Source organism: Mytilus galloprovincialis, chromosome 1, assembly GCF_965363235.1.
Source record: "Mytilus galloprovincialis chromosome 1, xbMytGall1.hap1.1, whole genome shotgun sequence".
NCBI classification, from domain to species: Eukaryota; Metazoa; Mollusca; class Bivalvia; order Mytilida; family Mytilidae; genus Mytilus; species Mytilus galloprovincialis.
Window position 1 is genome coordinate 67,240,801 of NC_134838.1, and position 24,277 is coordinate 67,265,077.

At 32.8% G+C, this 24,277-nt stretch overlaps 1 protein-coding gene across 1 annotated transcript in view; it reads right to left on the reverse strand.

Annotated features, from left to right (window-relative positions):
* Nucleotides 1-2,863: 2,863 nt before the first annotated feature.
* The window catches only part of LOC143066792 (protocadherin gamma-A5-like), a 29,758-nt gene continuing 8,344 nt past the window's right edge, over nt 2,864-24,277 (reverse strand). The window contains exons 4-6 of the mRNA XM_076239982.1: nt 23,661-23,906; nt 3,510-3,581; nt 2,864-2,883 (exon numbers count right to left, since the gene is read on the reverse strand). Of these exons, the coding sequence (XP_076096097.1) occupies nt 2,864-2,883; nt 3,510-3,581; nt 23,661-23,906 (338 nt within the window). The remainder of the gene's footprint in view (nt 2,884-3,509; nt 3,582-23,660; nt 23,907-24,277) is intronic.

A 24,277-nucleotide genomic window follows, 5' to 3' on the forward strand; every position in this document is an offset into this window, starting at 1 on the left:
GACAGCAACCATCAATCTTTTGAATCTTAAACCTTCACCCTAGCTACACAAACACATACAGACATAGTCGATGCCTAACAAAATTCAAGAAATTCGTATTTCTTTATATCCTCTACTGTAAAATCCCTACCTGCTTAGGAACTTGAATAATTGTGGTCATTACACGCAGATCTGAGAGACTCAAAATTACTGGAAGCCAGTTGATTGAGTGATTTTTAACATCCAGTGTCAAATATTTATTCAAGCTCGGGACAAAAAACAAATTTACAATAAATACAACTTGGAGCTAGGTCCTGTAATAGGTATCGTCCAGGACGAAGGTCTGGAAATTTAAAGATATTGGATAGGAGCAGAAATTTTGCCTTTCAGTATACCAACTACGAACTCCTAAAAGAGTTGCATTCTCTCTACAACTAGGCATCGGATTTAATCAATGTCCCCATTCTGACCAGACGTGACTGCGTATTTATACATCCTGCACAGCCAAACGGACAAACAACATTGGCAAGTCGGGTGAAGACAAAGTGGAAAGCTAGTTGAAAACTAACTACTAATTAAAAAACTTATTTGTCTAAGTTGAGGATCATTCAAGTTTCTGTTGATAGAAGTGAAATGATCTTAACCAAACTTCTAGTTTATAGTTTCTATATATTAAGTAAAATCGTAAAAACCTTCAATTCTATCCAATATTCCATTCACTAAGGACGACAGACTAGTGTACACATTCGATAATTAAAGAGTTTTGACAACTTCACTGGATTTCATCTATAGATCACGTTGTTTATTATTTTCTTTAATAAAAAAAATATTTATGAAAAAATTATGTGTAGGCACGTGCCTAAAGTGCCTAACGGTAGCTACGCCCCTGTCATCTATTTGATAAAGCTGGTTTGTTGTAAGTCTAAAATGATACACATACGCTGGCGTTTATCAATTGTAGTAGAAAGTACGATTTCTGCGCTTCTTTTCTCACTATTTCTTGGAACCTTTATCTTGAGTTTATAACGTTTAAATTGATTCTTGTCTTAAATATAGATGAAATATTTGTCCCTGCCATTGGCATTTATCAAACAACAATCAATCAAATGGTACACGATACAGATTTATATAAACAATATATATCGGAGTACGGTTTTCTCTACAAATAAATACTTGTTTATTGTTCTATCAATTGCTTATGAAACTGATTTATTGACAACTAATTTATTTTAGAATAAATTAACATATGAAAACAAATGAGAGCTTTGCAAAACATTATATAAAAACTGCTACTGCTACAGGTACTGCAACGACTTCACAACAATTGAGAGGCTTTCCTAATTCATAATAAAATTCATGACAGCACTAGCTTCCTGTAACAACGTCACAACAATGCATAAAGAAAACAAACAAAACTGTGTTTATTTCATGGTCGTACCAAAAACAATTACTCATAAATATTGAATAAAACTAAGAATGGAAACGGTGAATGTGTCAAAGAGACAACAACCCAACCAAATAGCAAAACAAACAGCCCAAAGCCATCAATGGGTCTTTAACACAGAGAGAAAATCCCGCAACCGGAGGCTGGCTTCAGCTTCGAATGCTTTTTTGTAATCTAATAGGGTTGTAAAATCGTTGATTGGGCGCACATTTCGCGCTTCAAACAAAATGTTCTTCGTCAACGCATTTACACACCAATAAAATTACAAAAATTAAGAAACATTTAATTAGAAAGACAACATCGTTATTACCGGACTATTGTCATTTTCATCAGTAACAGTGATAACAAGATTGGTCTGTGCTGCCTTAACAGGTGTAAAACCTTTATCTTCTATCTGTAAGGTAACGGTATGGGATGTAGCCACCTCGTAGTCCAAATTACCAGCAAGTGTCACCTCACAAGTAGCTGGGTTGACTGTAATTAAGTCTGTATCTGAAATATATTTTATACATCATATAATACACAATTAAAAAAAAACATTACTAAATTATTGAAACCGCTGTGTATGTTAGTCTGCATGATGAAAGAAATTTAAAGAAGTTGGCAAAAGCACTAAACCGAAAACCTATATATATCGATCTTCTTCAAGTTGAAGGTTGAATCCGTCTCAAATGTAGAAGTCTTTCATCTTTCACTATGAATTTACAAACGTGAACAAATTGGTATTTTTGAAGAACTGTTAAATTTGAAAACCACGATTGAAAATTACCATTACAAGTTCATAAGTGATAGTCAAATGGAGAATTAGTTCCAATTAGAATCGAACATTTCGAAATTATTTGTCAGTCATTGAAAAGTTTCTGACTCCCCTAGCTTGTTCTCAGACGGATTTGAATATTATTTCTTTTATACTAGGTCATAAGTTCTTCACATGTTCAACTAGTAATTTATTCCTGTCTTTTATATTTTTTTGGTTCCAACGTTCCATATGAAGGTAAATCCGAATGCACTAAATTTTCCCCTCATTTTGCCCCCAAAATATTCAAGTGACTCAATAGAACTTCTAGGATTATGATACGGAATGAATAAAGAAATAAATAGTATAAATAATCATATTTTATTTTGTGATCTTACCATGATGCTGTATTCATTTACTGTGTGGTGTTCTATACTACTAGTACTTTTAACCAAAGAATGTCAGAACATTAATGTCAATACTTACTGATTTTGCTACATGTGTATGATTGTGTAGTCCCAACATCATCAATAACATCTAAATCAAGTGGAGTTGGAGTATAAACAAAGCTTCCGAAAGGCCTGTTTTCTGGAAGAGTAGTAGTATAGGGTGTAGACCAGAATTCTGGAAGCAGTTCGTTGACAGCTGTCACTTTCAGGGCTACTACGACATCAGATGCAGCCGTCAGAGGAGGTGTGCCACCATCAACTACCTGGACATTTAGCTGAAAATATTTCAAAAACAAAACACATATACGTTCGTAAGTTATCTTTCTAGACTGGGATACCATAGAAATACAAGTTTAACCTTCTTTTTAAAAATATATGGAGTACTTCGATATTCGCAGTACCATAACTTACGTCACAATAAAGCAGTAATGGTTAATTGGATATGGACTACCCCCATTGAATTGTTATCCTGTATCCTATCAAGGAAATACAAGCCCGGAAATATCGTATCAATGGGGAGATATATACTTCGTATGCAGGCACTGCTGGGATGTTGCTACATAGAAATGGAAATTAAATTTGAGAAGCTAAAATGATCTATTTTGTCGTAAAACTATATTTATTACCGACCGTCATTGTCAATTTCTATATGTTATATTTTGTATATGTTATGTGATGGTGTGTACATGTACACTTGTCGTGTTGATTCTGAATCATCTCGTTTAGATACTGCTAAAGTGATTGCAGTTCCGAATTACATTTTAACCGGTTTGGTTCGTTTTTTTTTTACCATGTATATGCAAACTTTGGCATTGTCAGTGAAAACTTACCATGAAGGAATGTGGAGTAACAAAATCGTCGTAGTCGATGGCTGTAACCAGACTAATTGCGCCAGAACTACTATCAATACTGAATAGTCCCATGCCATTTCCGGATGTGATACTGTATGTTATAGTGCCATCTGGTGGTGCATCTGCATCAGTACATGCTAACGTCAGTAAAACAGTAGTTGCCGTTGTTGTTTCAGGAAAAGACTTACTAACGACATACACTGGACATGTCGGATTGTTATTTTGCCCTATAACTGAGACAATGAAAATAATCTACATTTTTGTATATCGACAAACTCATATAATATACATGATTCAGAAAATGTATCTTCTACTTTCTGGAAATACAAACCGACAGATTTTTGCGCAAAACATTGTTTCCATTTTAGCTTAAATCTGACAATAAAAGTATGATGTAGGAGCGAGTGTTTCATACTTTTTTCTCCTAATTTGAACAGTTTCTTTCAATTTGAGCTTTTTTTTTTTTTTTTTTTTTTATTTGCGGATTAATAAAATCATTCGCGCACGGTTTGGATAGGGACGATTACTGTAAAAGAAGAGTCGTATTCTTGCTTGAGCTTTTTCGACATAAGTGACCTGTTCGATCATGACCCATGTACTACCATAGTAAAACCAAAAATATTGAGTATCCTTCACTGACACAACATAAGCACCTGCACAGCAAAACAACACACAAAAAGCAACGGACCAGTGGTTTCTTGCTGTTCATTTCAATATACGGATAGTTACGTGTTCCTTAGACTTCTTCAAACATTGATTCCAGTTCTTCCAGTGATACTTGCTAATGTATCTTACATGTAGTTCCTGCTTTTATTGTTTGTCTTTCCCTCAAATCCTAGTACCATACCAAGTCTTATTTGTACCATACCTTTCAGGTTCCAAACCTTTCTGATTTTTTGGCCCTAACTACGCATATAATTTTTTCCCTGACGTGAACCAATGAATGTATTGACTTTCTGCATATATTGACTTACCAAAAATAAAAGTAATGCAATAAGTTATTAAAAGAACATGATATGTAATGTTAAAACACACATATATATATATGGACATCTTCGGTATTTGGATTATCTCCTATTGTGGATGACTGAAGATTTGCTTACGTATCTTCTTCTTTCTCTTAATTTTTCCTTGTAGTCCACAAAGCTTCCTACTGCAGTATACATGTTGCGTAATAATTGGCATGAACATGTATACAAATCAATAATAATCTAAATAACAATTGAAATGTTTGTAATTAAACATATTAATGTAGTCTGAGGGTGGTCATTTAAAAATGAAGAGAACAGCTGTAGTTACCTGATTCTGCCAATAGAGGTGGGTAGATGAAAGATGGTCTGAGGGAGCAAGATTAATTATTTGATTGTGTAAAAAAAAGGAAATATGCCTATTCTTTAAATGTTCATTTTGGTTTTAGCAATATGTTGTGGAATGGTACAAGTCAGTTTTTCACTTGAAGGCATTAAATATGAGTAGTATTTATATTTGTACTTAGTCAGAAATATGTTTTCTTTTCGTTTGATGTTTTTGAGGTAGCTTTTTAAGTTTTATTAGATGTTGGTCCTTTATATGGTGTCCAAGACACTTTAAGGTGGTACCTAACACTTCAGGGAGATAACTCTGTAAAATCAGCTAAACGTTTTAATTACGTTGTGTTGATTAGGGAATATTAAGCTTCTCGATGATCAAAATACATGCTTGTCAAACTGCTATATAACCAGTGTAATTTTTCTGATAAAACGGTTGGTTCAAATTTTTTGAAATTTTTATATTTTTTTTCAAAGGGTCCAAGTAAATATTTTGTCAACATTTTATGAAAATTAAACGAGCCAAATAAATTTTAGTTAAGGTGTTGGGTACCACCTTAACTATACTTTAGTATGAGTCGTACTAGTGCCTAATATATCTTATCCCCCCAAAAAATGTTTTCTAATTTATTTATATTTTTTTAGGGGAAGGAAGGACGCAACAGGTACCCAGATCGATCGGGACGAATTTGAAGTTTGAATCATCATTAGCACATAATACGCCCGATGTAATTTGTTTAAACAGTGGCACCCGAAATCACATCACAATTTATGCTACTTCGAACGCTAAAACACAATAAAGGATACGATTATTGTTATACTTTATACATCATTTTTTTTTGTTCGGTCACCTGACATGTATATAAAGTGAATATATTCTAAATAAAAGAACATAAATCAAATCCTCGCTGCAGCTTATATTTTATTTGTTTAAGGGAAAAAATCCTATTTAAATGTAGACAAAAACGCAATAACTAAATAACTACAACCTATGGATAACAGATTCCTGTCTTGGGACAGGAACGCACAGAATGTGTTGTTCCTCCTTTCAGATTGAGCAATGGAACAGTACTAGTTTGTCTTAATATCTATTTAGTTTTTAATCCCCCCTTTATCCAAATAAAATTATTACGTAGAAATTTAAACACAGTAACTGTTGGTAATTTCGAAGTAGGTTATTCAAAAATGGATAATTCTAATTGCAATATACAGCAATATGTATACATCTGTAATCCGAATATTTTTTTCAGTCCGTTGAAATATAAATGTTCGAGTCAGAAAATTATATTTTGATTTATTATTCATGCTTTATCAAATTATGGGGGCTTTTTTCTTTCATAAATTGATAAACAATATATTAAATTTATTTTAATAGTAATCTAAATGATAACAACTGACTAACCGATTTTTTTAGGGTTTTATAAATGTTTCTATTTTTATATTGTAATGAAGTCTATCATGATAATTGCTTGTTTAAAATACTATAACAAGCACATAGCCATCATTTTGCAACTTTTAATCATGGAAGGATTTTTTTCTTTAAACTTACCAAATGAGCATTGTAATCCAAAAAATATTATTGAGAAAAACGCAACATAAATTTTTACTTGATTTTCACAGGACGGCATCACGAAAAATGTAATATTAATTTTCTTATGTATTGATGATTTCATGTAGAATTATACATAAAATGAAACAGCGATATATACAAGAAATGACCTCTTTTGACAACGTGTATTTAAAGTGACATCTTTCACTTACGTGATTTGGATGAATATAAGTATTCAAAAATCAAAGACATGATATTAAAATGAACTTGTAAATATTTACGATTGATGAATGCGTCTATTAAGGTGCAAGTGAATTTAAGAGTTTAAGCTTACAAATAGTGTTTGTGGGTTCGATATATGTAATTACAAATTTTATCCTCCATTTTTTTCAATAATCCGACACAAATTGAAAAAGGATAGCATATAGATCTTTTAAATTCATAATGAGTCTATGACGAATGAGCTTATATTAATTCAAATAAAAATTTAAAATTACATTTTCACTTGAACGACTTGGGGTCTTAACGTACATTAAATATAAAAGAACGGGAGCAAATTAAATTCAATAGTATAGTAAATAAGAAATTTGGTTATTTACATAAATATAATTAACAGGAGTGCTCTGTGGTAAATGTAGCGTTTAGATTAATAAAGTTAACTGAGTAAGTAAAAGTAACAGGCAAGTGCGATTGCAAGTCATGTTGTTACATTTAAAACGCATCTGATACTTGTCTGTTTTTTTTTTTTTTTTTTTTTTTTTTTTTTTTTTTTTTTGCTGATAGAGTTAACACATTTCATTTTCTAGTTTTTTAAAAAATAACAGTTAAATATATTTATATAAGTTCATATTTGCGAAACTATAGATGATTTTTTAATTTGCGCAAATGATACCAGGGGCCGGTTTCACGAAGCTATCCTAAGACATGTCATAAGACATATCTTAGGACATGTCTTATGATCCTCTTATGACTATCCTAGGACATATCTCAGACCTCGTCTCGAAGCTGTCTTAGGATCATCTTAGCTAAGACATCCTAAACCTGTCGCAAGTTCTTTAAATTTTCAAACATAAATATGATCTACGGAAAAAAATCATGTAAATGTAGTATGTCTTACCATAAATTATTCTAAACGTATTGATTAATATAATGACATAATTTGCAAAATAAATATAAAAAAATAAAAGTAATTTATATATAAATTATCTTTAAACAATACATCAATATAAATATGAAATTTTCAATGCAAAATTAAGAAAAAAGAATATAAAATTATGACATTGTTTTGGTACATGTGAGTTGAATTCAATTTCGACTTTATTGGTTATAAAAGGTTAAGAGATAAAATCGTGCAATTTTTATATCAATACATCGAATTTTCATTGTTGACAAATCCTGATAATCCGTCAATGTATATATGTTTTAAGCAGGAACAGGAGAATAGATGATTAGATAATAATAAGATATTTTTTTTCAAAATTAATATAAAAAATGAGTGTAATTTATATAAATAAACGTATAACTATCCTAAGACCATCATAAGACACCTCTCGCGTTGTCCTAACTTTATGACCAACTTTAAGAGATGTCCTAATTTAGGACCGCTTTGTGAAACCCACTTAGGACTAAGATATGTCGTAAGACCATCCTAAGACATGTCTTAGTCCTAAGACAGCTTCGTGAAACTGGGCCCAGTCCTATAGTTTTAAAATGAAGTGGCGCAGAAGTGGTAGTGGGGCAAATAAGTTGTGGCGCAAATGAGTTCTTGTTTGGCGCAAAATGATATCGCCTGGAACATGACAGTTGTTTTTCATTCGTTTGATGTGTTTGAGCTTTTCACTGATTTTGCCATATGTGAAGGGACTTTCTTTTATTTAGTTCGATATTTTTATCATTTTACTTTCTACCACTTTATTCATATTTAAGGGGACACCCACCATTTTTATTAAAATACAATGTAGATTTGGCTAGTGTTATTTTCATAATATTCTGACAAAATATTTACTTTGTTGACAAAAGTTTAAAAAGTTCTAAAAATTTTAACCACACAATTCACAGGAATAATTTTATTGTATAATATAGGAGTTGGGCAATTACTGATTTTGATCATTGAGAAGCTAGATTTCTCTTTATAAGTAGTTTGTAATAAAACGTTCAGCTGATATATGTCATTTAAAAAAAATACAAAACTGTAGACGCTGTTTCTACATGTACCTACGTACAAACAGTGAGTGTCTTTATATGCTTGTAGCAGACGACACTATAAATATTGCCGCGCGACATCGAAAGATTCAAAGGTTGCTACATGTACATGTATCTCATAGACGTTTACACCTATTTTAATTGTGTAGATAATTGAAGTATTAACCTTTTGACTAAACTATTTGTTGGTGTATTTGGAAAAAAATATATCCATAAAATGTATATCGAATTTCCACAATATTGTAATTATGAAAGTTCTCGACTCTAAATGGAAATGAAATGACAAACGGTTGTGTTCTACAGAGATTTTCATTACTAGAACAGTTGGAAATAAGACGAGTTTTTCCTTTTCATTTACAATGTAATTATGTCGGGAGTATTTGAACGAACAAAATGAGAAATTCTGTCCAATAAGCAAAGTGTTGTAGTATATAATGGGTAATTAATGAAATAAGAGTCACACTCATATACACGTTTTTTTCTTCTTTTCTTTTCTTGAATTTATGAGTGACACTGCCTCTCATATCTCATTAAAAATTATTTGGACCGGAAATATAATCGGTATATACAACTGCAGCATGGCTGATATTTGTTCATAAATACTTAAAATAAAGGAAGCACTTGAAGAGAAATTCCATACGTATACAATTTAGTAGGTATAGAGAAGTATATGTTTTACTTCAGAAACCTTATTAAAATTGATTAATAGTGGCGAAATCAATATGTCTACCACACAATTTAGATAAATAAAAGTCCAAGTATGAATTAATCACAGTACTGATGTACTGGATATCGGATGGCCGCAAATTCTTGTGGATGGTCACAAGCACTTGTCGCAGAAAAAAATCACATCTTTATACCTAATGGTTAATGTATAGATGTATTTTTTCTGAGACAAGTTCTTGTGTGGAAGGTAAATAAATGAAAGGGAACTAAACATCACCGTAATAACTATTATATATATATATTGTAGAGATACAAATCAATATACTCTGGTTTTATATTATATTAATATTTGTACATTAGTTACATGACTTTTTGTATATATAATTTTCATCCATTTGTATATCATTCTATTCTAATAATTATTAATAGTGCAGTGCAAGTGCATGGTGGACACTCTTCTATAATAAATCGATTTTTTTTATAGATTGGATTTGAGTAAGCATTCATATTTCCCCACAAAACGAGAGAGCATGAGGACCAATAATTCTGCATGTATCTGTATATAATCTTCACCTCCTTTATAGAAGATTTTGTACTGCACTCGTTCTATTTGAGCAGTCAAAGTGCGTTGACTGTATATTTCTATGTCGTATACAGTCACCGACCCGATATCACTTTTCCTCATGAATATCTAAATACAAGTTGCTGAAACTATATTTAATAATCCGTATGACCTCTTCAACTTGTTCTTGTTTTCAATGTATACAATGTTGCGTGGAAAGACAACATTTACAATTTTTGGAAAAACACATATTTCACTTCTTAATATTTTTTGTTTGCAACCTATAAATCATTATGTTTTATGCTTATTGTTGATATTGTAGTCCATTCTCAAACGAATTCGTTCACCATCGATCGCGGGTTTCAATATGTTCATTTCATCGTGCTGTATATTCCTCTTCTTCAGATATGAGGCCTTTTTTTAAAGGGGGCGTTTTCCAATATTTAAATCAAATAAATAACATTAACACATTAAACAACAATTAAAAATGCTTTTTCTAGATTGCACCATAAAACAATAATAGTGCCTTGACATATCAACGATAAAAGGATTCGGTCCGAAACGGGGAAAAGCTCGGCAGAGCCTCGCATTTCCCTGTCAGTTCTAAAGCCTCATCCTTATATCGTTGATATGTCAAGTCAATGCACTATTATTGTCTATGTAATCGTTCTTGAGATATTCTTCCGCATGCGTTAACGCAATTTTTCTGTACGTCTGCATAGATATTAATAATTTTACTTACATACATATAAAACATTTTAATATTATTACATAATGTTCTAAAAATATTATTTAATGAGTATTCATTGAAGAAATGAATATATAGCAAGCGATAAGGAATGCTATTTTGACTCGATGATGTCGGCGTATTTATCATGTTTTTAGATCGGTTAAAAACCCCAAAACTAATTTATATAATGGAAATTTAGGCGATAGCAATACATCGGAATGACCTCACGGTCATCCTCTGTAAAAATGAAGAAAGACTTAATATTTTATTAAAAGCTAAATATAGTCACAAAGTTTCATTCAATGGTTAATGTACACAACTGTAGCATTTTCATTCAAGTATACACGCTTCTTAGTAAAACTTTTTTCTCCGTTTTACTTGTTTTCCCAGATCCCACGTTTTTTACCGCTACATCCCACATCATAATAGCGTGACATCACTCTCCGACAAGTGTTTCTTTTCGTCATGATTATATATTAATTTGCATATATATGTATAGCAACAAAGGACGATCAGTTAGGAAAATCTGTTTGTTGTTCAAAAAGACTCAGAAGATATCTGTATATTTGTAAAAGAAGGAAGTATGTACAATGAAACGCGTATCTTTCCTCAGCTATATAACATATTAAGATATGGGATTTTTTAAGACAAGTGTGGACACATACATGTATGACTATAATCTAAACATAATAACATAAAGAGAGAACATTAACAACTGAAACGATTATTAATGTCTAGACTAGAGTAAAGACTAGCCATCCAGAGAACATTAACAACAGAAACAATTACTAGTGTCTAGACTAGAGTAAAGACTAGCCATCCAGAGAACATTATATATAATTAAGGCAGTGGCTATTCGTCCGTCTAGCCGGACAAATAGTCAAAAATGTCCATTAATCCGGCAAGCCGGAAAAATAGCAATTTTACGGTTTTTCGCTATTTTTCCGGCCAAATGTATAATGATGAAGATATAACATCGTGTTTTGAAGGTTTTGAATGAAGCACGGGTTGTTTTAAAATATATAATGTCTAACCTCGTTTTATGAAAAAAAAAACTCATTCTTATATAAAAAAAAACAACATACATTTGATTCAGATTTTTTTTATTCTAATATTCTAAAGGAACTTGGGTTTAGGGGGGGGGGGGGTGCAAAAATGATTCTCATTTTTGTTGTTCTGCCTATGAATTTCCTGTAAGGGAAATTGTCGGGCCAATCATTATTGGCTTCATCTATGATTTCAAAAGATCCTGAATTTATACTTTCTGTGAAGTTTGGTTAAAGTAAGGTCCACATATGATTATGCACCATTCTTCATTTAAATTGTTCGGCAATTTTTAATTCATATGAAATTTGAGAAGGGTAGGCACCCAAAAGGAGGATTGTGTTTTCGATAAAAAAAAATTTAGAAATAAAATGTATATTTGACACAACAAAAAAAAGAGGGATACCCAAACCCTGGTGTCTTATTCCCAGTCCAGGCATATCAGTATGTTAATAGATCTGCGTTGTAGTATAACTAAAAAATAATGCATCCAAGCAAGTTTGATATAGTATTTTTTCCGAATGCGTTTTGCCTCCATTAGGTAAATGGGGGTAAATCATCAATTTCACTTTAATTTCAGGCTTATTCCTCACAGTAATTATGTATACGCCGTATTGTTCTGGAATCACTCCTAAAGACATTTGTTTAAGGCAATCTCATTCTCTCTGGTTTTCTCTATGACATCTTTAAATATGAATCACGATCTCCAACTCTCAAGACGTCCATTGCATACGCGCGTGTGTTATCCGACACCTCATCCGGGACACTTTCCACGTCACATGACACTTTTATTGGTATTGAATATTTGCGCATCCGCAGACGGATGGCCGGACGAATAGAGATTCTTAACTATTCGTCCGGCTAGCCGGACGAATAGACACTCCGTATAATTAACAACTGAAACGATTACCAATGGCTAGACTTGAGTAAAGACTAGCCATCCTGAGAACATGAGCGTAGCCTCAAAGGCGAAAAGACTTTTAGTATCTATTAGACAAAGTTAAGGAAGAAGACATTTGTGTAAAGAGGAAAAGGGTCACATTATCTCAATTTTTTCAGTGTCAGTAACAATTTAAAAGATGTTTCGTAGTTATTGATTTGAAATAAAATCTTGAATGTGTCTAAGTTTTCTTTCATTGCTCTGATACCTTATCAATGCTTTTTTTATGGTAATATAAATCGCATGACTATCTTGACTTTTTCGGTTTAATTGCTAAATTCTGAACATGTTGCTGTTAAATGATAACATTGCTGTTAAATTATAACACTTTTATGTACATGATAATATGAGGAACGTTTGTGTATATAGTTAACACTGTGCGGGACAAATTTGCAATTTCAAAATTGGCAAATCTGACTTTTTCGGTTTACAAGATATCAAAAATATTTTTTGCCCTAGTGATAGATAATCAAAAAATTAAATTTTCCCATATGTCACAATATGTCACCGTTGTCACTGTTGCCCCCACAGTTGATTAAAAGTACATTTCCCATGGCAAATTTAAAAATTCCCATGGGAATATTCGAAGTTCTCATGGGAAAAGTTAAAGTTTCCATCGGAAAAAAAGTGCTTTTCCCATTGGATTTTTAGGAGTTCCCATCGGAACGACAACTGTTATCTCAACTTTTCTATTGCACACATCTTGTTTATGTTATTTCGAATAGACAGAAAAAATAATAGTCATTTCTTATAATTTAATTCTAAATTCTATTTTAAACCGTAGAAAACCATGAAAAAACGTTGATGACGTCACGGTCACATGACTAAATTATGTCTATGGGCTCATAACAAAATAACGTCAGCCAATCAGAAGACGCGTTACATCCAAAATTAAATTATTGATGGTTCAATCTATAGGACAGCTATTAACGTTGAAATAACATAACTAATTTAACAAAGACAAAACAAGAAAGTCGCATATTTGCCTTTGGTAAGGTCATATTAAATGTATTAGGTAAAGAGCCATTGTTCGTCCTCAGTTTGATTTAATTTACAATGATCATGACAAGTGGCGAACAATTAAATAGAGTAAGAGCAAACAGTATGATCTGCGTGCACACTTAGATTCCCTAGAATAACCTAAATCAGGTACGCTCATAAGTTTGGATAAGACAAATAAATAAAACGTTTGAAGGTTTTAATCAACGAAGAACACAAAGGAATAGCTGAACCACCATGATAAACACTGCCTGGTGGAGTCAAAAAAAAAGTTTTGGCACAATAACATAATTTTATTAACTAGATTTACAAAAATCTCAGCAAACAAAGTACATACTTGAGAGTTGAACTTCACTTACATAAACATCAAACATGTTTATGTTCAAAATGTCTTCAAATAAGATTGTATGTACTAGTATAATCAAAACAACGAAAGTATATGTATATATAACCAACCCAATAAAAGTTGTTGATAGTTTGTTTCAGTAGTTTATTTAACGTAATATAATTTGGACATTTACGGACAAGGCGTCTTAATAATCGCTGTACCTTTGTACCTTCGTTGAATAGGCAGTTAAAGAATTATTCAATTGATCGACATCCGGCTTATCGTCTCTGTATTTAAATACCCAGGGGTTGAGCTTCTTTTGTGTTAAATCGCTCTTCGTGCGGTTAAGATGATATGGCATAGGTGGCCCGATTGGCTTTCTCAAAGTCTGAAATCCTAAACCTGCCTTGTCCAGCATTTCTTCCCATCTTTCTTGTCTATTTTGGTATTCATTTTGTGTACCATTTATTGACGTGCACGATGCGTTCCATGGTTTGAATGGCCTTGAATGTCTGTTGTCTGGATAGTCTTGGTCAGATAACATGTCACTCTCGCTTGGAACTAGCAAACAAAACAAACGAGTTATAAACGAATAGAAAAATAAGTTCTCATATATTTTATGATAGTATGATACTAAACCCCTAACGGGAGGAATTGTGCCTGATATTCATTTGATGAAGACATAATATTTCGGCAATCACTTTAATTGAGGCCTGGAGCTGGCATGTCAGTTAACTGCTAGAAGTCTGTTTTTATTTATGTATTATTGTCATTTTGTTTATTTTCTTTTGTTACATCTTCTTACATTGGACACGGACTTCTCTTGAACTGAATTTTAATGTGCGAATGTTATGCTTTTACTTTTCTACATTGGCTAGAGATATAGTGGGAGGGTTGAGATCTCATAAACATGTTTAACCCCGCCGCAATTTTGCGCCTGTCCCAAGCCAGGAGCCTCTGGCCTTTGTTAGTCTCGTATGATTTTTAATTTTAGTTTCTTGTGTATAATTCGGAGTTTAGTATGCTCCATTATCACTGAACTAGTCAACATATTTTTTAAGGGGCCAGCTGAAGGACGCCTCCGGGTGCGGGAGTTTCTCGCTACATTGAAGACTCATTGGTGGCCTTCGGCTGTTGTCTGCTCCATGGTCGGGTTGTTGTCGCTTTGGCACATTCCCCATTCACTTTCTCAATTGTATCGTATTATTAATACTAAAATGAAATCAAATTGAAAAAAAAAAATGTATTCTTAATAATTAAATAAAAACGAAATATTATCTTAAACCTAAGTCTAATAAATCTTAGAAAATGAGCTATATGGACACGAACTTTAAATAATTGCCATGCTGCAGTTTAAAGGAAGTGTCATATTGTTGCACCCTTGAATATTTAATTCAGTGATAAAAAAAACCTTCTATTTCGTTCAGTCAAAAAAGCCCCATTCGAAAAAGTGATAAATAATTATAAGGAGATTTGGAATGAGGTCTGGTTTTTATTGTCATACCAAATTGTAAAATTTTGACAAAATTATAACAAACAAAATGTACTGTTTGCCTAAAATTTGTGTCTTCCAATAAAAATGCATGCCGCGAATAACTGAGCAATTAATTGTAGATGTATGAACAAATATGGCGAAATCCATGCTTAAGTATAATAGACACTAAAAACTTAAAAATCCCTTTGGGATCTTCTGCCATTCTTTTTCCAGCAAGGTCTTGTTTGCTGTCATGGCTAGTAATCGAAAGACTATCTTTAATATATCTATCTTTTATATACATATCACCATAGAAATCCACTTACATTTAATAAAAAGTTTTGATGATCCAACAAATCTATAAAAAAAGACAAAAAATGCAATTAACAAATACTAACTTGTTTTAGGAGTTTAAGGGTTATTATTAATAACCAGTGATAACTACGTTGATTTCACATGTACATTTACAAAGACCATTACATTTTTCCTCTCTTATCAATTATACTAACATTAAATTTAACCTTATTCCGTTTTCAAAAAGAATTTTGTATCTTCTGATTTAAGAAAAGGGTTGTCATTTTAGAATTAAGATTCGACGTATATAATAATACATGCATACTTATATTACAATGTTAATGTTAAAATTGAGGAATGTGCAAAATCAACCATGCAAATTATTTTATACTTTTAACATGAGAAAATGCCTGTACCAAGTCAGGAATAGGACAGTTGTATATATCCGTTCGTTTGATGTGTTTGAGCCTTGATTTTAGCATTTGATTAGGGACTTTTCTTTTTTAATTTTCCTCGGAGTTCAGTATTTTTGTGATTTCACTTTTTTGATACGTTTATCCGTCTTGCAAATTCTGTTAAACTATTATAATAATAAAAGCATGATGTAATGAAGCGCCAGAAATTCAGGAAGTATAAAAAAAAAAGAAGACGTGGTATGATTGCCAATGAGAAAACTCTGCACAAGAGATTAAAGGACACAGAAATTAAAAATTATAGGTCATCGTCCAGTTTTCAACAATACACAAAGCCTAAACCGCATAGTCAGCTATAAAAGGCCAAGAAATGACAAATATAAAACAATTCAAACGTGAAAACTATTAACGGATTTATGTACAAAATAATGAAATATGTCCATCAAGTGCATACTAGTACAACTACTTCAGTAAGCTATCATTAGGGGGCAAACACATAAATAGGCTGGTTGCAATGCTTGTTCGTGGATTTAACAGGTTATAAAAATAATTATAATGATTGTAATCAGGCTCATCACTGGCACTCAAATTTGACAACTAGATGACCAAATCAATTATAAAGGTGAAGATCACATAGAACAAAAACTCTCAAAAAGTTGTGCACATTTTGAATAAGGCCATCTTTCTCCTTGCAAATAAAAACATAAGTGTTTCGTGTAAATCTTATATGTTGAGTAGTAAATTTACCGAAAATGACACCACCAATGATGTTCTATATCAGAACAGAATCTCACTACTGAGCTGATGATACTAAATGGGATGACGTTATTTTCATTCTACAAATTTAACGTAATAGTTTTGACTGAAGCCGACACATATCAACGCCAAATATCAGAGTTACAAATAAATTAAAGTATTCGTCTTATTTTTTAAAAACTATAATGATCAACGCATTGTCATGACAAACATTAAAACAGTTCAATATTGTATAAATATTTCTTACCCCTCTGAACTTTCTCTGGTGCAATAGAAATATAATGACAATATGATGGCTAATAATATCAAACTGAAGATGATGGTCAATACGACAGCTATTCCTACATCTGTCTGGAACCAAGATGGCGGGGAAGGTTCTTCCTGTCTGTACGGACTAACCGAATTTACAGGAAAGGTATCAAATGATTTAGATTCGAGAAGGTATGCTGGTGTACCATCATCTGATCGACGAAGGACTTTCAAAATGTCGTTTTGGGTTAAGAATGATTTTTCTTTTTGAACCCCTTCTAAAGTATCTGTTGTCCGATCTTTGACAACGTATACTAGGGATTTCGATCTAAAATAAAGACAAAGGAGTAGATATATTTATTTGTTTTGTATATGTTTAGCTATTTTAACTTTAAGACAGGTAACAATTAATAAAAACAAAATTAAGGTGTTACACACCTCATTGAGTGTTTAATTAATGGTACTAGTATTTAATCTGTATACCTAAATATATTCGTAATGTCAACAAAAAAACGGATTGTACTGTTATCTTTTCATACTTGTACGTGTTGCTAAAGTTGTCTGGGATATGCTTAGATTGAGTAAACAGTGTAAATTACCAAAAAGTATTATGAAAAACAATATCAGATTCCATTTTTCTGATTACATATAATTATATACATTTACGAAAATCTTACCCAGTTGACAACAACTTTCGTCTGCCCACGACAGTATCCTCGTTTATTATATCCCATATCCCAACTCGATTTTCTAGAGGAAATAATGCCTGCAATGCATACTTTAACATATTCCTAAAAAACAGTTTAAAATATATTAACGTTTGATTTGTCACTCTCATATTAAAATAAAGTACTCGGTTTTATACCGTTTTTTGATGTAGGACTAGTTTCCTAAAATGGATGCCAGGTACACGGCTACATCGGAATCGGGTTTTTTAATTCATTACTTGTGAAGGTGAAGTAAAATTATCTCTGCCCGTTCAAGAGTTCTTCCAATAACTCTATGAATATTCCATTCAAACGCCAATTCACAGTTCCTTTTCAACATATCCTCATTTTGGCAGTCTAAATTGAATGCTTTAATTCGTGTCAATCTACTACCTGTATGTAGAGTTAAAATTTCATGTTCATCAATCAGACCTCATTTGGAATATCAAAAAATATTTGCAACTGTTTGAAAGCTTTGTTGAATGAGAAAAACATACAAAAGAATTACAAAACAGTAAGAAATAATAAAAAAAAACAAAATTCTTAACATAAGAATATGAATGACCTTGAAACAATATTTTCAAATCCAATTTCTGGAATATTAGATTATTTGAAAGAAAATATATAATATTGGAAAAGGGGACATTTGCTTTCCAATAGATGATACATCGTTTAAACGTGGAAGAGGAGAAATATTATTTATATTGATCAATTTATTTTATATATAAAGAATATAACTTAAATTGCAGCATTTATATTCCCCTCATCGTGTACAATGAACTAAAGAATATTTGTTGCATATTCATTGAGTTTATCCACTAGTCATTCTAAATTTTTAATTCGGACATTACTGTAGCCTTTGATAATTGTTTGTTTCGTCTTGACAACGTGCAGTACAGAGAAATCCACTTAGCTCAGTACATTTGCTTTTAAAGTAAGTACTTCATTTTTCCTTTTAACTTTTTGGTTCGAGCGTTACCGACGAGTCTGTCGTAGACGCACCGCGCTCCTGACGTACACAATTGTAAGCATCTGAAAGTTTGATGATTTTGTTTAAACAATTTTTATATTCACACCTTTGCGCTTTGACTGTAGTAACTGGAACACCATGCTCTATTATCACCATATGTTGGTTTGGAATCAGGGTATCAACACGAATTACACCAGCAGCACTATTCCATGTACCATTCGTCTTCGCTTGAGCTATACCCCACATAACATATCGAGTATCCCTGTATAAAAAATTTTCATTTTGAACATACAAATCACCCCTATCTGGGTGTATGTCAAACACACCTCCTTTATTCATGGTTAAAAACCTTACGGGGTCTGCTAATGACTGGTATATTCCAAAATCATGAGGTGTGAATGTTGTTAAACTGTCGCCATTGTGTGCATTTATTGCACATTCCAATGAAAAATAAGTAGCTGGTTTATCCTCGTATGGTTTGGTATCCTTTACATCTATAATATTAACCACTACTTCAGCTGTTGCCGTCCTTGAGGGATAGCCTGCATCCTCAGCAAATATAGTTAAGGCTAGATCAGATATCATCTCATAGTCCGGTATAATTTTAAGGACAAGACTTGATTTCTCATTGTTCATTTCAAATAGAGCATTTGCCAGAGGATCTGATGGGTCAATGAATAAAGTAATGTTTCCATTTTCATTAATGTCCTCATCTGTTACTGTGAAGTGTACTACAGGCAGACCAACTGGACTATTTTCTACCACAGAAATTTCTCTATATGGCATTAAAAACCAAGGATTGTTATCATTTATGTCGTCAATTATAACATGAACTAATTTATGATAGTTCGTTTTATTATTCATGCTGTCTACGATGAATATGGTTAACAAATACTCATCTTCATCCTCCCTGTTGAAAAACTTCTCTGTCCTCAATATTCCGCTAGCTTGCTCGATTGAAAATAAACTAATACTGTCTCCACCTAACAAACTAAAATATGCTTGGCCTTGTTGACCATGAATATCATCCTGTAGTACTTTGCCAACATACGTTCCTATTGAAACATTTTCTGGTACACTGAATTCAAAATGAGATCCTTGATTGATTACGGAAGGATAAATTGCTATATTCACTTTAGCCGTCGCAATTAACCTGGGATATCCGTTATCTGCTGCTTTAATTACAACTTTGTGAAAATCTGCTGCCATATGAAGAAACGCATTCGTCTTTATTTCTCCTGTGCTTATATTTATCAAAAAGAAATTATCTTCATTCCCATCAATTAAAAAGAAATCAATTTTCGAATTTAAATCTTTATCAGAATCAGTTGCATGAACTTTTGCAATCACTGTTCCTGCTGCAATAAATCTGTCAATTTTTACATCATAAATCGCACGCGAAAATATAGGATTGTTGTCATTTACATCAATTACAGTTACACGTAATGTTGTTGTCGATGTTTTAGATGGAACACCACCATCTTTGGCTAATATTTCCATATTATACGTTTCGGTTTTCTCTCTATCAAGTTTTTCAGATATATAGATATGACCTTCTTTTAAATGTATTCCGAAATTTATTTCATCATTCCCAGATTCTATTGAATATGTCACCTTGCCATTTGAATCAAGATCAGGATCATCTGCTTGTAGTTGGTAGATGATGTCTCCGATATCAACATCTTCCCTAACATCAACATAATAAATATTTTGTCGAAAACGAGGCTTATGGTTGTTTATATCATTGACCTTAATCATAACCTTAGCTCTACTACTACGTCTTGGACTGCCGTTGTCAGTAACTACAACTGACATTACATAACCCTTCTGTACTGAAGCGTTAAGAGAGTTGTTAACGGATATTATTCCGGAAGTTGAATTAATGACAAACGAATCTGAACGTTCACCAGCAACGATGCCATATTCTAATTCAGCGTTTTCATTGATATCATAATCAACAGCTTCTACTTTTCCTACAGAGGCATCTGTCTTTGCATCTTCGTCAACGAGAAAGATGTAAGCAGCGTTCGAAAAGAACGGCGAATTATCATTGACATCGAACACGTCAATTTCAATAGTCAAAATATCATACAAATTTCTATTATATCTGTTTACGCATTTGACAATCAACTTATGACGTTTTATATTCTCTCTGTCTAGATTTCCAGATATAATTATTTCACCAGTATTCACGTCCGTTGAAAAATATTTTGCGTCATTTAAACTTTGTAAAATGTACTCTAAATCTCCAGGGACGTTCCAGGTCCCTTCCGTTGCCCCATTTAAAGTGGCATCTATGTCGTAAACTGTAGTTCCAACAGTTATACCTTCACTGATGTTTATTTTCACCCTCGTTTCGTAAAGTTTAGGCAATTTATAAAACGGAACAACGTCAATTGCTACTAAAATGGACGATGACCTCGGAGGACTCCCTTGATCCTTGACTTCTATTCCAATTATGTAATTATTAATTGATTCGTAACCAAGTGGACTATTTACGACAATGTTGGTGTTGTTTAATCGGAATCCGTTTGCAGTATTTCCAGATATAATGCTATACATCAAATTGGCATTTTTTGCAATATCTTTGTCATCACACTGTACTTTCGTTACTATGGTTCCACTAGTCTCGTTTTCATGTACTTTTGCCGAGATGAAATGTTGCTTACAATATGGGTCATTGTCATTTATATCAGACACTGTAATCGCAACGATTGTTGATGTTTTGTCACCTGCCCCATTGTCAGCTACTACTGTTAAGTTATATTCCGGAACGTTTTCACGGTCCACACGTCTACCTAGTAGTATGTTCCCTGACTTACTATCAATAGTAAAAGAGCCATCATTTCCGTCTGTAATTTGATAATGCATTTGCGCATCTTTATCCGGATCTTCCGCCTTAACTGCCAAGATAAAAGCACCAAGAGGGGCATTTTCATGCATTGTATATTTAAAACGATTACCAGTAATAAAAGTGATCGGAAATTCATCAAAGTCCTTTACAAGAACGACAACGGTTGTGGTTCCGGTTAATGACGGTTTGCCTTTATCATGCGCGGTTATTGTTAAGGTGTAATCTGCAATAGCTTCAGCATCTAATGCTTTGTTTAAAACAAGTTCCCCATCTGTTGATATAGTAAACGTATTTCCAATGTTCCCTGATTGGACGGAATATACCATATCTGCATTAATTCCAACATCGTCATCCTTTGCTAAAACCTGACCTATGCTCGTTTTTATTGGGATATTTTCAACAACTGAAAATTCGTAGAAATTGTTATCAAATGTTGGTATGTTATCGTTGGAGTCCTTTATCCGAATATTAATTGGACTTGTAGATGTAAGTTTTGAAATAGTATCCGTAATTTGCAATGTAAGCGAGTACGAAGGTGTCTGTTCTCTATCAAGTTTCGAGATCAAGTAAATATCACCAGACACATCATTTATACCAAATACACCATCACTGTTGCCAGATTTGATAGCAAATCTCATAAACTTGTATTTAGACGTAGATTTAACGACATATATGATATTTCCTATCTTATCATCTTCATTTATATCTAATGTTTTTGGTAGCTTCAAAAATTTAGGTTCTCCAATGACATTAACTTGGATATGAACTTGACTTTTCTTTGGTGGAATTCCGCCATCAAACACGATAACCTCCAAGTTGTAGTCAGGTTTACTTAATACTTTAGCCACAACTACGCGACCTTGTGAGTCGATTGTAAAATCCACATTCGTATTGCCTTTGTTAATAGTATATGACAAATCACCATTTGGTCCCACATCTGAATCAGAGCATTTTAACTCGTAAACCAGATCTCCAATGATAGAAGATGAAGGTAACTCTACACTTGCAACTGTTTGACACAAGGGACCTTCTTCGTTTACATCATCAACCACTACTGTCAAAGTTGTTGTTCCTGTTCGTTTATCAGTTTTTGATTGGTCAATCGCATGAATTTCTACCAGATATGAACCAGTTGTTTCGCTGTCTAATCTAGTCACGGGTCGGATTATTCCACTGTCTTTGACTACGGTGAAAATGTCTGAATGGGTAGCTATTGAATAAATAATGACCCCATCATCGCCGTGATCTTCGTCTTTTGCCTGCACTTGTGTTATCGATGTTCCTGTTGCAAATAAAATAATACATGACAAGATGAGTGATAATTGTTTTATTTGTTTTAAAAGTTGTTCTATTTAGTTGGTCTCATTGGGGTCTAATCGTGACGCGGGATTGTCGATTTTTTGTAAGCGGGACACGTGAAAGTGACATTATTTTGCCTTGAAAACGGGAAATGAAGTCTACCGGGACACACGGGACAATGAGAATTGCTTACGTACATAGTTTAAGCGGGATCCGGGATTAGAACCCCCAATGAGACCCCCATATTTAAGCCATACAGCTCCAAACGTTTCTACGTTCGTGGCTTTCAAATGTTTGGGTTGAGCGTTCCTGATGAAAAAAAACCCATAAAAGCTTGCAGAACGCATGCAATTAAATCATAACATAATTATAATTTATGTTTCAAAAAAAGACTTTCTTCACGTCGTTCATACTTATTGTATTTTCATAACACTTCGGGTAATGTTTTGTCCAGATTACGAAATGGCGTTACCACAAATGAAGACGTCGTCAAGTCACACGTGTTTAAAAAAATATGCTTCTGGTAGATTTATAAACATACTTCATACGTACTATAGTATAATGGACTCTGCTTAATACAGGTGGTCTCTTAAGCCGGTTTGACTATACTCATACTATTTATGTTTATTTTGTACAAGAATTGACATAGAGAATAATTATTCAAAAGTATCAAGATATACACATATAAATGAAAATAACCCAATAAGATCATATGTGTTGGTTTTATAGCATATGCACTCTTAAAAACTAAAATACTATATTCAGCATGAAAAATATAATTCTCTCTTTTTATGATTGGTAGAGAAAAACTATTACTGAATAACTTAATTTTCATTTAACATGAATATAATGGCTTGCCTGAAGTTACATCTTCTAGAACAGAAACAGTATAGGATTGGCGAACAAACATTGGAGTGAATTCATTGACGCCTATAACACTGACCAAAACGCTAGCTGTCGTCACTAAAGGTTTGTTGCCATCGTCACTCGCGACAACAGTTAGAAAACACGAGTGTTTACGTTCAAAATCGAGTTGGCTATCTGTTGATATTTTTCCTGAGTTCTTATCAACAGACATTCGACAGCCGTCATCCGTATTTCCATCTAAAAATAATAACAGAAAATTCTAACGATAACCTGATTATTGATAAGAACGAAACATAACCATATATATAATACATGAATAATTTTGAATCTGTTCGAAATTTAATTCACAGATAAAATACTATTTTTGGCGTTAAAGAAATATGTACCATTATTGACCTTATTCGAAGCACAAATTTTAAACATAACTTCGATAAAATTTTCACGTGAATCATCGCAAATATACTTTTACAACTACCAGTAGTTTATTTCGGGAAACAGTTTATATCTGTCGTGTAAAAACAAGTACCTTTATGACAGTATGCGTTGCTCTTTAGCTGAGCATGAGGAATTTAAGAATGATATCTTAAATCTGTAGATTCGTACTGAGA